Source organism: Musa acuminata, chromosome BXJ2-4 (genome assembly GCF_036884655.1).
Source record: "Musa acuminata AAA Group cultivar baxijiao chromosome BXJ2-4, Cavendish_Baxijiao_AAA, whole genome shotgun sequence".
Lineage (NCBI taxonomy): Eukaryota > Viridiplantae > Streptophyta > Magnoliopsida > Zingiberales > Musaceae > Musa > Musa acuminata.
Window position 1 is genome coordinate 46,735,760 of NC_088341.1, and position 14,449 is coordinate 46,750,208.

At 48.5% G+C, this 14,449-nt stretch overlaps 1 protein-coding gene and 1 long non-coding RNA gene across 4 annotated transcripts; one reads left to right on the forward strand and one right to left on the reverse strand.

Moving 5' to 3' along the window:
* Window positions 1-218: 218 nt before the first annotated feature.
* On the reverse strand, window positions 219-9,993 carry LOC135611303 (uncharacterized). Of its 3 annotated transcripts, none has more exons than XR_010486496.1 (4): window positions 9,858-9,993; window positions 7,107-7,781; window positions 6,587-7,013; window positions 219-709 (listed from the first exon to the last, which is right to left on the reverse strand). It is a non-coding gene; the product is annotated as an uncharacterized LOC135611303 (long non-coding RNA). The 3 variants fall into 3 exon arrangements; XR_010486497.1 differs by lacking the exon at window positions 219-709 and having other exon boundaries at window positions 6,452-7,013; window positions 7,107-7,488; window positions 7,606-7,781; XR_010486495.1 differs by lacking the exon at window positions 219-709 and having other exon boundaries at window positions 6,452-7,013.
* Window positions 9,994-12,347: 2,354 nt separating this feature from the next.
* On the forward strand, window positions 12,348-13,631 carry LOC103982213 (probable BOI-related E3 ubiquitin-protein ligase 3). The gene is made up of 3 exons (XM_009399066.3): window positions 12,348-12,536; window positions 12,666-12,948; window positions 13,041-13,631. Exons 1-3 carry the CDS (start codon window positions 12,481-12,483, stop codon window positions 13,560-13,562), a joined length of 861 nt encoding a protein of 286 aa, XP_009397341.2. The 5' UTR covers window positions 12,348-12,480; the 3' UTR covers window positions 13,563-13,631.
* The last annotated feature ends 818 nt before the right edge of the window (window positions 13,632-14,449 follow it).

Genomic DNA, 14,449 nt, shown 5'->3' on the forward strand with positions numbered 1-14,449 from the left:
TCGTTTCCCACGGCACTTCAGCGTCCCCGGGATTCCCTACGGCGTCCGAGCCACGCGACATGGTGTTCTCACACGACCAAGCCGGTGGGTCCCACGCCATCCTGCTGACGTTAGATAGATAAGGACAAGAATATGCATTAAAAAAAAGATCGAATAGGATTTATAATATGATAATTCGAATCCTTAACTCTTACCAAATAGGAGATAGCATTAGATGATGAGTTTATTTCCATTTGAATCGTAAAAATACTTAGATTCAAAGGTCTTGAGATTAGGCACCATTCTTAGATGCCGATGAGTTTGGATTCGGCCTTTGGTGGATGACGAGAACGCTTATGTGTGAAACGGAGACCAAAACGAAAGGTGGGGCGGCAGGTCATTTTCCGGTCGCTTTCGCCGCCGTGTTAATGAGCGGTCAATATTCCACGTTGACCGAACTCTTCTTCGCCTCTGTCGACTTCCCCTCACCGGCTCGGTGTGATCACCCGCTTCGGTCTTTTCCTAGTCTTTTAATTCTCTGGTGGTGAGCTCACGGGGGCGGTGCGGTCGTGGCGAGGGCGTGGGAACCGTGTGGCCACCGCCACCGGTGAGTGCAGGCGACGGCGGACCTCGCTTCCGGTCCGCGAATCTTCCGACGAAGTCACACTGGTTGCTGATGTTGCGGTGACCGTGTCTGTCGATGCCGAGCGGTGACGATTACCGGTGGGTCCTTGTTTGAAAAAAAAACAATAAGATTAAATAAAAAATATTACGAGAGGACTGACTGTTATTTTTATGAGAGCCGACAGAATTTTATTATTAATGACTTTATATATTTAAAATTGTATATATGAGACTATAATTCTATACTCCAAATAAAATTACTTAAAAATTATTTTTATTTAATATAAAATATTTGATGATGTATTTGACTCATTTATCTTCAATTAAACTCTTTATCGAGCTATCATAAGGTTAGAGGATTAAAATTCGTCCTCCCTATTTATCATTTTATTAAAAATTATAAATGAGCCAAATGATTTATAGTTTAGACTTTATATTCATGCGGTCAAAAAGGTTAATCCATAGTGTCTAACAGGAAAGGACAGGGTCAAATTTCCCTATCATACTTTGTGCTTTTAATTTTTGAATAAAAATAAAAAGTTTTTCCACCTATTTTTTCAATTGATATTATATTTTCCTTGAGTATTATATATTTTTTTTATCTCCATCTCATTTTCCACAAGATGTATTTCAAATATAATAGGAAATAATTTTAATATTAATTTTCTGAATTATAATATAATGATTTAGAGAAAGAAACCCCTAATTATAATCTAATGTGCATCCTACAGTCAAATATTGAGAAAAGGAGACCCAATAAATGTTCTTGATTTAATTAGAAACAGTGATTTGTATAGAACAAATTTGTTGTTATTGTTTATATATATATATAATTTCTTTTGTAGGGGTCCCTTTCAAAAGAAATTATTTTTCCGGCAGACGCAAGCAATAGCCATTACTTTGCCGGTAGCCATCAATATGAACGAATCAGACACTGAGGAGCCCATAAATCTGGTCAAAATTAATGGCCACAATCCTTGACACACTCGTGAATAAAGTGGACAGAACGTCAACAATTATTCTTTATTGAATTTGTATTGGATTGCATCCGTCGTTTTCAAATTCATGTTGTTTTCCCCTTTATCTTCATTGGAGCTTCTGTGATCATCATTAAAGAACTCCATGTCTAGGGATGCGAATGAATAGAACACCCATAAATTTCTATCATGACTGGTGATAGGGGTAAAATGATGATGTGACACGTCAGCACGCCAGGTAGACACACTATCTGGGGAGGCAAGCACTGACGCAGACTCGACATTTGCCGACGTCACCAGCCCTCAGCCAACCACCTCAGCTTTGACCTCGTGCGCTCGGTCGAGGCACAGGAGCACATCGACCGAGGTTCGCCATACCCTGCAGCAGCTCGGCCTCCCACGCAGCCCCAGTGGCAATATCAGACGCCACCGACGGTATAGTCCTGCCCTCCAAACGGGCACGTCAGGTAACACCCAACCTCAGCTATAAATACCCCCAAGTCCCAAACAAAAAGGGACAAGGGCGGAACACACACTAGAAAGCACTTCTTCTTCTCTTCCTCCGAAACCCCCTCCACATCTTTCTCTAACTTGATCGTCGGAGGGGTCGGGTCGAGCACCCCGACCCGACCTGTGTGCAGGTGCGAAGACGGTGTCGCCTCTTCCCGGAGCTTCCTGCCGACCCGAACCGCCGACCTGCCGACCCGAACCGCCGACCTGCCGACCCGAACGACCGATCCCGAACCACGGTGCCCGACCGCAGGGAGACCCCGAGGGACGTCGCCCGAGATCCCCGACTTCCGGACCCCAGAACTAGCCGCGTCGGCCCCGAGGCCACGGCTTAAAAAGTTACTTACCGTAACAGATGGGCGCTAGAGGAAGGGCCCGAATGTCGAGGGATCCTCAGGTTGATCCTGACGACCTCCCCGCGACGCTTGAACGCGGCTGGCGTTCAGTCGACAATCTGGATCCGCTTCCACCCGAGGGCGCTCCGAGCATCCCCTTGCCGGTGTCGTCCGAGGCCTTTCACGACCTCGCCCGTCAAGTCCGAGCTCTGACGGATATGGTGCAAACCATCATCCCGCTCATCTCCCAACCGACACCCCCACTCATGACTCAACCGCTACGGCAACAAGAGCCGCCCGCTCGGGCCCACATGATGCTTCTGGAGCCTTCCGCCTCTCCTCGGGTCAGACCGACCCCACTCGGGGATCCAACAAGGACAAACCCGAGCGGCCACCCGGAGCCCGAGGTGTTATCTTCGGAATCAACAGACTCCCTGCGAGCCCAGCTATGTCTTCTCAGTCAGCGGCTCGACGAACTGGAGAAGGAGTTTCACAACTCAGAGGGAGAGATTGGGGTGGACTCACACCAAGGATCTCCATTCGCACCAGAGATACGAGATCTCGTCGTTCCCCCGAACTTCTAGCTCCCTTCTCTGGACGCATACGACGGCGCCACCGACCCAGCAGATCATGTCGCCGCTTTCCGTGCCCAATTGGCGCTGCATGAAACGTCTGATGCTTTAATGTGCAGGGCGTTTCCCACAACCCTCAGGGGTCCAGCCCACACGTGGTACGCCGGCCTGAAGACTGGAACAATCAGTTCCTTCGGCCAACTCGCCAAGGACTTCGAGCTCCACTTCGCAGCCCATGCCCGGCCGAGGCCCTCCGCGGCACTACTCCTCGAACTCAAACAAAGAGAGGACGAGCCCCTCTCATGCTTCGTGGATCGCTTTACCGCGCAAATCCGGAGCTTACCGGATACTCACCCCTCTTTGTTGGTGCAGGCGTTCATAGTAAGCTTGCGACTTTCCAGACTCTGTTGGTCCCTCGTAGAGCGACCCTCCACCACAGTACCAGATATGCTCCAACGAGCCAACCGGTACATCGAGGCGGAAGCTTGGGCGACTGCAAGGAAGAGGAGCGACTCTGGGCGACGGGCCCCGTAGCAGCGGTCAAGCGCCCGCGTTTGCTATTCGGCGTAACCCTCGTGCCAGGAATCTAGCCCCTTCCTCAGTCTCTTCCAAGCGAAAGCTCCATGTTTGCCTGATCGCCTCTCGGCTCACGGTTAGCTTCAGCCTAACCCCACTCCTTTTTGCATTCGCACGACTCGCCCACATGCTGCCGAGCTCCCCTCGGAACGGCTTGCCCACCTGAGTGGTGTCACTCGGTCGCAGCCTGCCTGCGCCGAGCTTCCCGGCCCTTCATCGTCGAGTTCACATCTGCGCGGTCGCCCCGCCTGCGTTGTGTTCCTCGGCCTGCGTCGTGCCACTCGGCCGCATGGCCCTCGCGACCACGCCTGCGCGGTAAGCCCGACGCACGTCGTGCTACTCGGTCGCATGGCCCTCGCGAACACGCCTGCGCGGTCTGCCCGCCTGCGTTGTGCTCCTCGGCCCTCGGCTCTACGCCATCCCGAGACCACACCTGCGCGGTCACCCCGCCTGCGTCGTGCTCCTCGGCTCTTCGGCTCTACGCCATCCCGAGACCACACCTGCGCGGTCACCCCGCCTGCGCCGTGTTCCTTGGCCCCATGTTCCCGAGACAGACTTGCGCGGCCTGCCCGCCTGCGTCGTGCTCCTTGGCACCATGTTTCCCGAGAAGCGCTTGCGCGATCGGCCCCTCTACGCCGAACCCCTCGGCCACACTCTGCCCTCAGAGCGATGTCACTCGGTCGCAGCTTGCCTGCACCGAGCACCTCGGCCAATCACTGCCGAGATCCACCTCGGTGCGACCTGTCCGCCTCTGTCGTGTACCTCGGCCGCATGGTGCCCAAGTCCACGTCCTCGCGTCCTGCCCGCCTGATCGTGCTACTCGGTCGCATGACCCTCGCGACCACGCCTGCGCGGTCACCCTGCCTACGTCGTGCTCCTTGGCTCCATACTCCCGAGACAGACCAGTGCCGCCAGTACGCCCGCGTCGTGCCCCTCGGCTCCATAAAACCCGAGACCACACCTGCGCGGTCACCCCGCCTGCGTTGTGCTCCTCGGCCCTCGGCTCGACGCATCCCGAGATCACACCTGCGCGGTCACCCCGCCTGCGTTGTGCTCCTCGGCCCTCGGCTCGACGCCTCCCGAAGACCACACCTGCGCGGTCACCCCGCCTGCGTTGTGCTCCTCGGCCCTCGGCTCTACGCCATCCCGAGACACCTGCGCGGTCGCCCCGCCTGTATTGTGTTCCTCGGCCCTCGGCTCTACGCCATCCTGAGACACCTGCGCGGTCGCCCCGCCTGTGTTGTGTTCCTCGGCCCTCGGCTCTACGCCATCCCGAGACACCTGCGCGGTCGCCCCGCCTGTATTGTGTTCCTCGGCCCTCGGCTCTACGCCATCCCGAGACACCTGCGCGGTCGCCCCGCCTGTGTTGTGTTCCTCGGCCCTCGGCTCTACGCCATCTCGAGATACCTGCGCGGTCGCCCCGCCTGCGTTGTGTTCCTCGGCCCTTGACTTTACGCCACCTAAGACACACCCGCGCGGCCAGCCCGGCCGCCCTGCGCTCCTCTGCCCTCATCAGCTCCATAGCCCCCGAGTCCAACCCTGCTCGGCTTCCTGACTAAGTTGCGCACCTCGACCTCGCACTGCTTGAGACACGTTCGCGCGGCCAGCCCGCCTGCGTCGTGCCCCTCGGATCCGCATGAACAGCCCACCTGAAGTAAAAAGCCATGCATCGGGCTCCCCGTATGCAAAAACCGACGTATAGCTCCTTTCGGGGGGGGCATATGATAGGGGTAAAAATGGCGATGTGACACGTCAGCATGCCAGGTAGACACACTACCTGGGGAGGCAAGCACTGACGCAGACTCGACATTTGCCGACGTCACCAGCCCTCAGCCAACCACCTCAGCTTTGACCTCGTGCGCTCGGTCGAGGCACAGGAGCACATCGACCGAGGTTCGCTATACCCTGCAGCAGCTCGGCCTCCCACGCAGCCCCAGTGGCAATGTCAGACGCCACCGAAGGTACAGTCCTGCCCTCCAAACGGGCACGTCAGGTAACACCCAACCTCAGCTATAAATACCCCCAAGTCCCAAACAAAAAGGGACAAGGGCGGAACACACACTAGAAAGCACTTCTTCTTCTCTTCCTCCGAAACCCCCTCCACATCTTTCTCTAACTTGATCATCGGAGGGGTCGGGTCGAGCACCCCGACCCGACCTGTGTGCAGGTGCGAAGACGGTGTCGCCTCTTCCCGGAGCTTCCTGCCGACCCGAACCACCGACCTGTCGACCCGAATGACCGATCCCGAACCACGGTGCCCGACCGCAGGGAGACCCCGAGGGACGTCGCATGAGATTCCCGACTTCCGGACCCCAGAACCAACCGCGTCGGCCCCGAGACCACGGCTTAAAAAGTTACTTACCGTAACAATTGGTCCCTGATGTTTATTTTTCTATTTATATATAATCAATTAACATAAAAAAAACAACAACAGCTTATAATAATCTGTAATGTTTCAATTAACATAAAAAGACAATATCATTCTTTTAAAATCTTTGCAGACCTCCTACTATTTGTGCTATATTCTAATTGGACTCTTACAGGCATAGAGCCTTTGGAACACTGGACTTGCTTGTATTTAGTTATGACAAAAAGACGAATATCCCTGAATTTTTCAGCCTGCTGGTCTATAAATTTATTTTTGAGTTTTGAAATAAAATGTTCCACAATTAAAAATCATGAACAAACAAAAATAGCTTCAACATTTACATGTTAGCAGTAGTTCTAAGTTGTCAAGTCAAACTAACAACAATTTAATTCAAAAGATTAAGCCATTTGTTTGTGTGTGTGTGCGTGTGTTCGTGTAAAGATTGAATTTTAATTATTTGCTCATGTGGGATTAAATTTTTATGCAGTTAAGAAATCTCAGATTCGAATTCATTTTTCATTTAAGATCATCTTTTTTAGTGTCAGAGTCTAAGAGATAAAGGAACACATAAATATCTGGATCGTCCACCGAAGGTCAAAGAAGAGTTTAATGCAAGGAGGATGAGTGTGTCGGCTGAGAAGTCACCTCTCATCCGTGCCCTTCTTGCGTGCTCCATTGAATGGCCTCCTCGAGATCAGCTTCGCGGCAGAAACTCGACTTGAGTTTTTCTTTTGGGTGACACCTCCAAAGGAAGACTTGCAGTTCTTCTAGTTTGCTCCATTGGATGGTATCCTTGAGCTCAGCTTGGTGACAGAAACTGGACTTAGGCTTTCCTTTTGGGTGACACCTTCAAAGGAAGACTTTGCAGTCGTTGTTTGCTCCATTGAACGGTCTCCTCGAGCTCAGATTGGTGGCAGAAACTGGACTTTGGACTTTTCTTTCGGGTAACACCTCCAAAAGAAGGCTTGTGGTGGGTGACGAAGTCAACATAATGTGACGTGACCCGGTCATCTGCCAAGCGATGCGCGGGACCCGCTCAAGATCTCATGGACCCTCCTATCACCTTGTAGTTCTGTCACATGAAAGAGCACGTACAGTATTAGCATTGGAAGTAGGATTCGAGTGCATGAGCTCAACTGTGGTTGGTTTGGAGCTGATAACCAACCTTCTTCTTGCACCAAGAGAGGGAGAACGTGTCGCTAATGCCCGAGCAATCCTTCTCGTTCAACGAGTTGGCAGTGCGCCACAGATTGGGTGGAGAGGTGTAGAGGACTTGGCCGGTCTTATCAGGCGACGGGGACCGCACGGTGGCCATCTCCATCCCCGTCCCCGTCTCCATTGACCGCAGCGAAAACTACAGCTCCCCCTTCTCATCAACGGCTGGTCACGGCCGGCACTCCAAGAATGATTCCCAGTGAATAATGAATGCTTGAGTTGCCCATTTCCCTTCTTTTACGGCAGCCAAGTTTATCGTAGCCTTTTCTGGCAGTTGTTTGTTCTTTGTTTCTTTGAACAAGACGTGGGGCTGCAATGATGAATCACACCACCTGGGAATTTTGGCACCTACATGTTAGAAAGAGAACATACACATGATACGAGACAGTTCATGCTTGGTCTCTTCAGGTGCTCATGCTCCCTAAATCCAGAAATCAACAACCTGGCACCTTTGTATTCTTCAAAACTCATCTCGGTAATTCTCCTGCTGTTCCCTCCCGAAACTTGCCACCTTCACTCATCTTACTGTTCATCTCCTAGCAAGTGATGATCAAAGTTTTTTCTTCTTTTTTTGTTTTGAAAAGGACACCAGCACTGTAAGAAGTTTATTCCTACAAATCACAAGCTGCCAACCCACACAAAAGAGAGAAAAATGTGAGTTGAAGGATTACCTTTAGGAGGGAGTGTGCATTACGATTGTCACTGTTATGAAATTTGAAATGGTCTCTGTTTTTCATCAAACATTTTTATGATTGAACAGTATTACTGTATGAAGATGCGCTGACTAAACCTTTTCCACGACTGAAGATGTGGTAATTAAACTTCTCTCATCCTTCTGAAGCCAAAAAAGAAAAAAAATGTCTGGGTAGCCATATGCTAATCATTTTCTATGAGTTCATGAGACGGTCCATCGTCAAAGTGATCCAGCTTTCAACCCATCATGCATCTTGCATTACAAAGGTGCGCTTCTCCCACCGAAAATTCTAGCCAATTAGCAACTATCCATCCCTACGGAATTTGAGTCTTCTACTTCCTTTCTGGATGCCCCTTGTCACTACTTTCTTGTGATTGCAGAAGTGCAAAGCTAGATTGTAAAGCTAGATTGTAAGATTGTAAGATACAGTGTTACCAAAGAAAGGGAGTAGTCATAGGTAGAGTGGAATCTCTTATGATGACTTGCCCAATTTTCTCTTAACCTTTCCATTATCTTCGTTTCAATGCTCTGCAATCAACCATCACTTTGTTAGAAGATGCTGTCATGGTAGCTTCTCTGCAAATGATGCTCTTTTTCCCGTACGTACTAGTAGACATTTTGTTGAGTGCTTTCCATGTCGTACCAAACCAAGAAATTAGTAAATACCAACTCTATGTTTCACCAAATCCTAAGCATTGTCTGCTCCTCTTTATGATTGCTGCCTGGACAAGTTGTGTTCGACTCGACATCATGGAAACTTATTTTGAGTGAGAATTGATTCTTTTTGTCAGTTCCTGACAACCTGACCTCCGGTGAGAATGGTCGAGTAACTTGCAGGGTGGTACAGACCTCTTCTACTTTGTCCATTATAATTAGTCAGTAGGGACAAATGAAACCTTGTTTTCTTTAGATTATGAAATACTCCTAAGATCAGCTGCTGGATCTCAAGTAACTTTGCAATGCCTTCTTTATGCAACCCTCTTGGCATAAAGAAGAAATTGTTGATCCTGGAAACCTCATTAAAATCCTAGTTTCATAAACAGAGAAATGTGTGTATAATAGTCCCTCAAAAACTGAACCATATCAACCAAGTTTTACTATGATCTTATTAACACTGGGTAATTTCAACCAAAATAAAGAACTTGTAATGCAAGCTCCTCAGTCCCTCACCACATACATGGTGCTTGTGCCACACAATCATTTCATGTACCATGCAAGCACTGCATGTAGGTTTTAAGATTAACCCTCCTAACTAAGCTTCTCCAAACCAAGGAGAATGAAAGTTTCCAAAATGATAAACAAGGGAGGAGAATAAACTACTTTGTTGGTGGAAAATTGCTGAAAACTAAAATGAAAAAGAAAAACAACAGACCGCTCTAAAAGACTTGGGAGTTGATTTACAGGGCAATCTGAGACGATGGCTGATCAGATCAATGACAATCTGGTTCAGGACTGCTGCCGGAACTATTCAGAGCATTAGCACAAGCTGATGCACCAGGATGGACCTTGTCATGTCCCTTGATGGACATGATAACAAATGAACAGCAAAAGAGGCCAAGAATGTAATAGTCAAACCAATCATGTTTAAGAACTCCCGACGACCATCTACACAATCTACCATGCAGTTTGGCCCCATATGCTATTTCAAGAGTAACTTATTCAAATTACCGACACTTAAAACTTCATACCATCTACAGACTCGCAGATCTAAGGTGAGAAGAACAGGGAGAAGAACGATGGCATAAGCTTAGATCGAGCTTTGGGCTTCGGTATACTATAGCTGTCGCGACCGTAACCATGTAAAAGGATTCTCCCCCCTAGAGTATATAAACTAATGAACCAAATGCTTAACGCCCACATACTCTCGTACTTTAATCATACATTTAACCAAGAAAAATTAGAAGATAATGTAAAGATCCCTTCTTTCCGGATCAAAGCTCAAAAAGCTGAAAGAAAACGACAGAAAGAAAGAATCTTTTTCGTCTGTGGTCAAGAATTCGGGGGTACCTATTCGACCACCTTGCCGATACGGACGTAGGTGGCCTCGGTGACGACGCCCAACGACTGCTGTCCTCCTCTCCTCGTCCTCTTTCTTCCCCATCTCCGCCCTCCGCGAGGTGGCGGTGGTCTCCTTGTGCTCTCGAGTGGTCGAATCCGGAAGGCGGCCCGTCCTTCCAACCAGCCCAAGATTGGTAGGGTTTCGAATTCCGTTGAGGCGATTGGGGCCGACCGGGCCGGGCTACGCGGACGCAGATGTGGTTAAAAAACCCGATCCGGTTCCCTCAAAGTTTGGATCCGATAACATCGGCGATTCGGGTTTGATTCCTCATTCGATTTACGTAAATCCGACCCAACAGTATAGACGAGTGCGAGTCCGACTGGTATATTCCCAATAGTAAAGGGTTGCTTTCTTCACGTGGAAGTCTTTCATGAATGCTTCTCTTCGTCTTCCCAGCAATTTGGTTCTCTAAACAATTTGATTCTTCTTCATCAGTGATCACCACACACTGCTGTCATATCACGCTACCACACAGGGCCCACCAGCACAATGGAGAAAATATTAGAAGCCAGAGGTCGTCTTCTACATCTCAGTGACTGCCAGATTGTGATGGAGACAGAACAGGAGGGTGAAGCGAAGCAGGCCATCAGGCAATGGAAGGTGAACTGATCGTGCTAAGAATTTGTAGGTGTTTTTGTTTGGACAACGACACAAACTTATTTCTCATCTGCAAAAGCTTCTGCGGAACTTCTTTCCATCCACATTATTGTTGTTTATTCTCTTGTCAGATTGATTCCTGTTGGCTTTCCAAAGCCATCGATGCCCTGGTGGAGACCTCATGCCGGTTGTGTGTACGTGAGATCCTGAGGTCCCACATATGAAGCCATTGTCAAGTGAACCCCCACATCACTTGCATGGTGGGCTTTTGTATCCGTCGGAAGAGTCGGGCATGGTTTTCCAAGCACAACTACTGACAGTGGTGGCGAAGAAGCTGCCTCGTACCCAACTTTGAGCTGTAGGTGGGTGGAGGTTTGCTTTGGGAGGATGCATGCAGGGGAATTGGTCAGAACATGGCACTACCTTTGCTTTGAACAAATCACAAAGAACAAAGGAGAAAAAGATAAGAAGACAAAGAGGAAAAGAAAGGAAGGAGGGATTGGTCAGTGAGATTCTCACCACCAAATGGGGAGTAGAACAAAGGAAAAAGCTCCTGTGCCTTTTGAGGATTCATCTTTAAAAGGTGGGGATAGGAAAAGTAAAGGGTTATGGGTGGTGGGTGCCCCAGAACCAAAAAATAAATAAAGGGGGATGAGGCACAAACACACATTGGTTTCTTCTTTCAATCTGACAAGATTGTCTCAAGGTCACTGTTGGATTTGGATGTTGAGAATCCACCAATCCTTCAAATCCTTTGCTGGATTCACCTAAATGATATCGAGTAGGTGTGGGCCGTCTTCAATCAAGTACTGATGCTTGATCAAGGTGGGGGGTAAATGTGGTTGTGGGGTTGATGGCAACATTAATGGATGGAGTCATTTAATGAAGGGGAATCACATGCACCTATCTACATGCTTTTTGATGAACACTAGCTTTCTACTTTTCTGTAAAGAAAAAGGTGAAAATTCCACATTGTTTTCGTCTTAAGATACATAATAACAACAAAACATGATCCAGATTACTGCTAAGAAAATGGTCATCATGATCCAGATTAGTTCCTACAGTGGTAATTTTCTTTGAGCTATGAGGCACTGCAGAGAGAGAGAGAGAGAGAGATCATGTTTCACTGGTTATGAACAGGAAAGCATGAAAGAAAGTGAATGTGGGGGTGTTGCTTTTCAGAAAAGTTTAACATAATCCACCTTTAATTATGCCTAGTCTTGCTAAAACACAACATCTAAAGTTAGCAAATCCATACATGGCTAAGTAAGATTCTTCATTTACTATATGAATCCCATAAGCTACTCATTATTATTTCTTGACTTTTAAGAAACAGATACAGGCATGTCCACTACAAGTTTCGAGACCGAAGCCTTACTCAGATTAATATGAAATCAGAGAACCAATCATGCCTGTCAGATAAACACATGAAATATTATTTGGTTTTCTTCAACATGTTCCATCTTTTGTTTCTGAAATATTCACTGGTGAGGGAAGTGCCACTTGCAGGAAATGTATTCTTAAAGAACAGCCATCATTCTAATCCCAAATTAGATGTCTTGATCAACTGATTTTGAGAGCCGAAGGTAAAAGTTAAGAATCCTTTCTTTGGCCTCTTAACCTTCATCTTAATCCTTTCCTTTGACTTCAAGAGTTTCTACTAAATTTTAGGAACAAACCAAAATGACCAAGTCTTCCTCTTACCCCACCTTCTCCCTCTTTTTCTAGATTCTCTAATTCCTTTTTCTTGCCTTCTTTAACTTTTTCTTCTTTCTCTCTCTCTCTCTCTCTCTCTCTCTCTCTTCTATGAACCAAACCCTTAAATAAATCCCACCTCGCCCCCACCCCATACCCATCGCATGCCCACCTCCCACCCATTCATTCCTTCCCACACCATCCTCTCCTCTCACCTCCCACCCTCAGGAGAGAGATATATATCGAGCATAAACCAACACATAGAACACACATCTTCTCATGGCAGTTGAAGCCCACCATCTTCACCTCTTCCCCTCCCAACTCCTCGGAAGCAGGTACGTACACAACTCATCACCCTTCGTTCCTCCTCTCAGACTCATTTCCTATGTATGTACGTGCATGTGTATTGCATTAGCCTTGTTTTGGCTCTCCTTGTTCTTATGATCGTGCTGCTTAACGTGCAGGGAGATCATCGACACTGCAGAGCGCCAGCCGAATCCGTACAACATGCAAATGGGATTCGTCGCGCCGGTCTCTGGTGCTGCTTCCTCTGTCGCCGCCGGTTCTTTCCTTCCCGTGTACAATTCGCCGGCTCCGGTCACCACCGCTGATGTCTCCGATAGTGGCCTCACCTTCAACAACGCTCCGTCGAGGAAGCGGTCGCGCCCGCTGTCTTTTCTCGGGGACGACATCTCCTCCCACCTGCAACAGCAGATGCTCGACATCGATCACCTCGTCCTGCAACACGTAATTCTCCTGATCCCCGTGGCTAGCTGTAGTTGTTAGCCTCTGTTTGTCGGAGGTCGCGGTTTCTGATGCTCTGGAAGTGGGGATGGCAGGCGGCGAAGGTGAGGGCGGAGATGGCGGAGCGGCGGAAGCGGCTCATGAGGCAGATCCTCGCGGCCATGGAAGAAGGCGTGTCGAAGCGGCTCAAGGCCAAGGAAGACGAGATCGCCAGCATCGGGAAGCTCAATTGGGCTCTGGAGGAGCGCATCAAGAGCCTCTGCATGGAGAACCAGATATGGCGCGACCTGGCCCTGAGCAAAGAGGCCACGGCCAACGTGCTGAGGACCAACCTCGAACAGGTGCTCGCGGCGCAGGTGAGGGTGGAGGAGGGAGCGGCGACCGCCTCAGACGCCGAGTCCTGCTGCTGCGGGGACAACGGGGAGGACGGCGCGGAGGAGGGGATCAAGGCCGGCGGGTGGAGGAGCGCTTGCCGGACCTGCCGCGAGCGCGAGCCGTCGGTGCTGCTGCTGCCTTGCCGGCACTTGTGCCTCTGCGCGGAGTGCGGCCCCGCCGTGGACGCATGCCCCGTCTGCAATTGCACCAAGAATGGTAGTGTCAATGTAAACATGTCTTGAACTCAAGAAGAAGAAAGAGCAGTAAACACAGAGAGGGCTTCTTCTTTCCCCTCCTCTTGTTAGCTTCGACATCTTTCTTAGCTGATACTTTCCAGTCTCAATGAGACAAACAAACAATTAATGGGAAATTAATGCCGTCGAACAACTTATAAAAGTCTTGACAAAAAATCATATTCAATCAATTTTTGCTTATACTTATAATAAATATGTGATCTTAGACTTCCTTCTTGCCGACAACATGAGTTTACAGCACTGTTGACTTAAATGTGCTGTAGATATGCAATGAGAGGCTTCATTTTGTGTTGTAATGATTGTTAGATCATCTTGATGAGTAGGGATAATCTTAACCTTCTTAGGAAGAGAAAGTTAGGCAGATAAGAAGGATGACAAAAAAAGTTCATGAGAGGATATAAAGGTACGAGGACTTTGAGCATTCTGAGGTGGATGAAAAGCTAGAAGCAATGATTTGTGGGGGGGCCTTCAGATATAGTTTATATTTACATTAATACAATGAAATTTTTGGTTAATTTGCATATATATATATATATATATATATAACTCTCCAATGTCAATCTTATACATAGGCAGAAGCCAAATACTATTAAATGGCAGATCAACAGTATAAGCTAATTCAATGCTTTGAAATGAAATCATTCCCCTTTCGCATTACAAGATGCCGATCTATTTCTGTTTCCCAATGTATTGATGCAAATACTAATTCTAAGGAATATACACACAAATTGGCTGGATAAGCTTCGTTGAGGTGCATGCACTTCACTTTCCCGTGTGTTTCATCAGATCATGTGAAGACCCAAAGTATAAGATCGTACCTTGGGACAAGTCGTCGCCACAGGAAGTTTAGCTTTATGTCTCCATCCCTTCCCTTG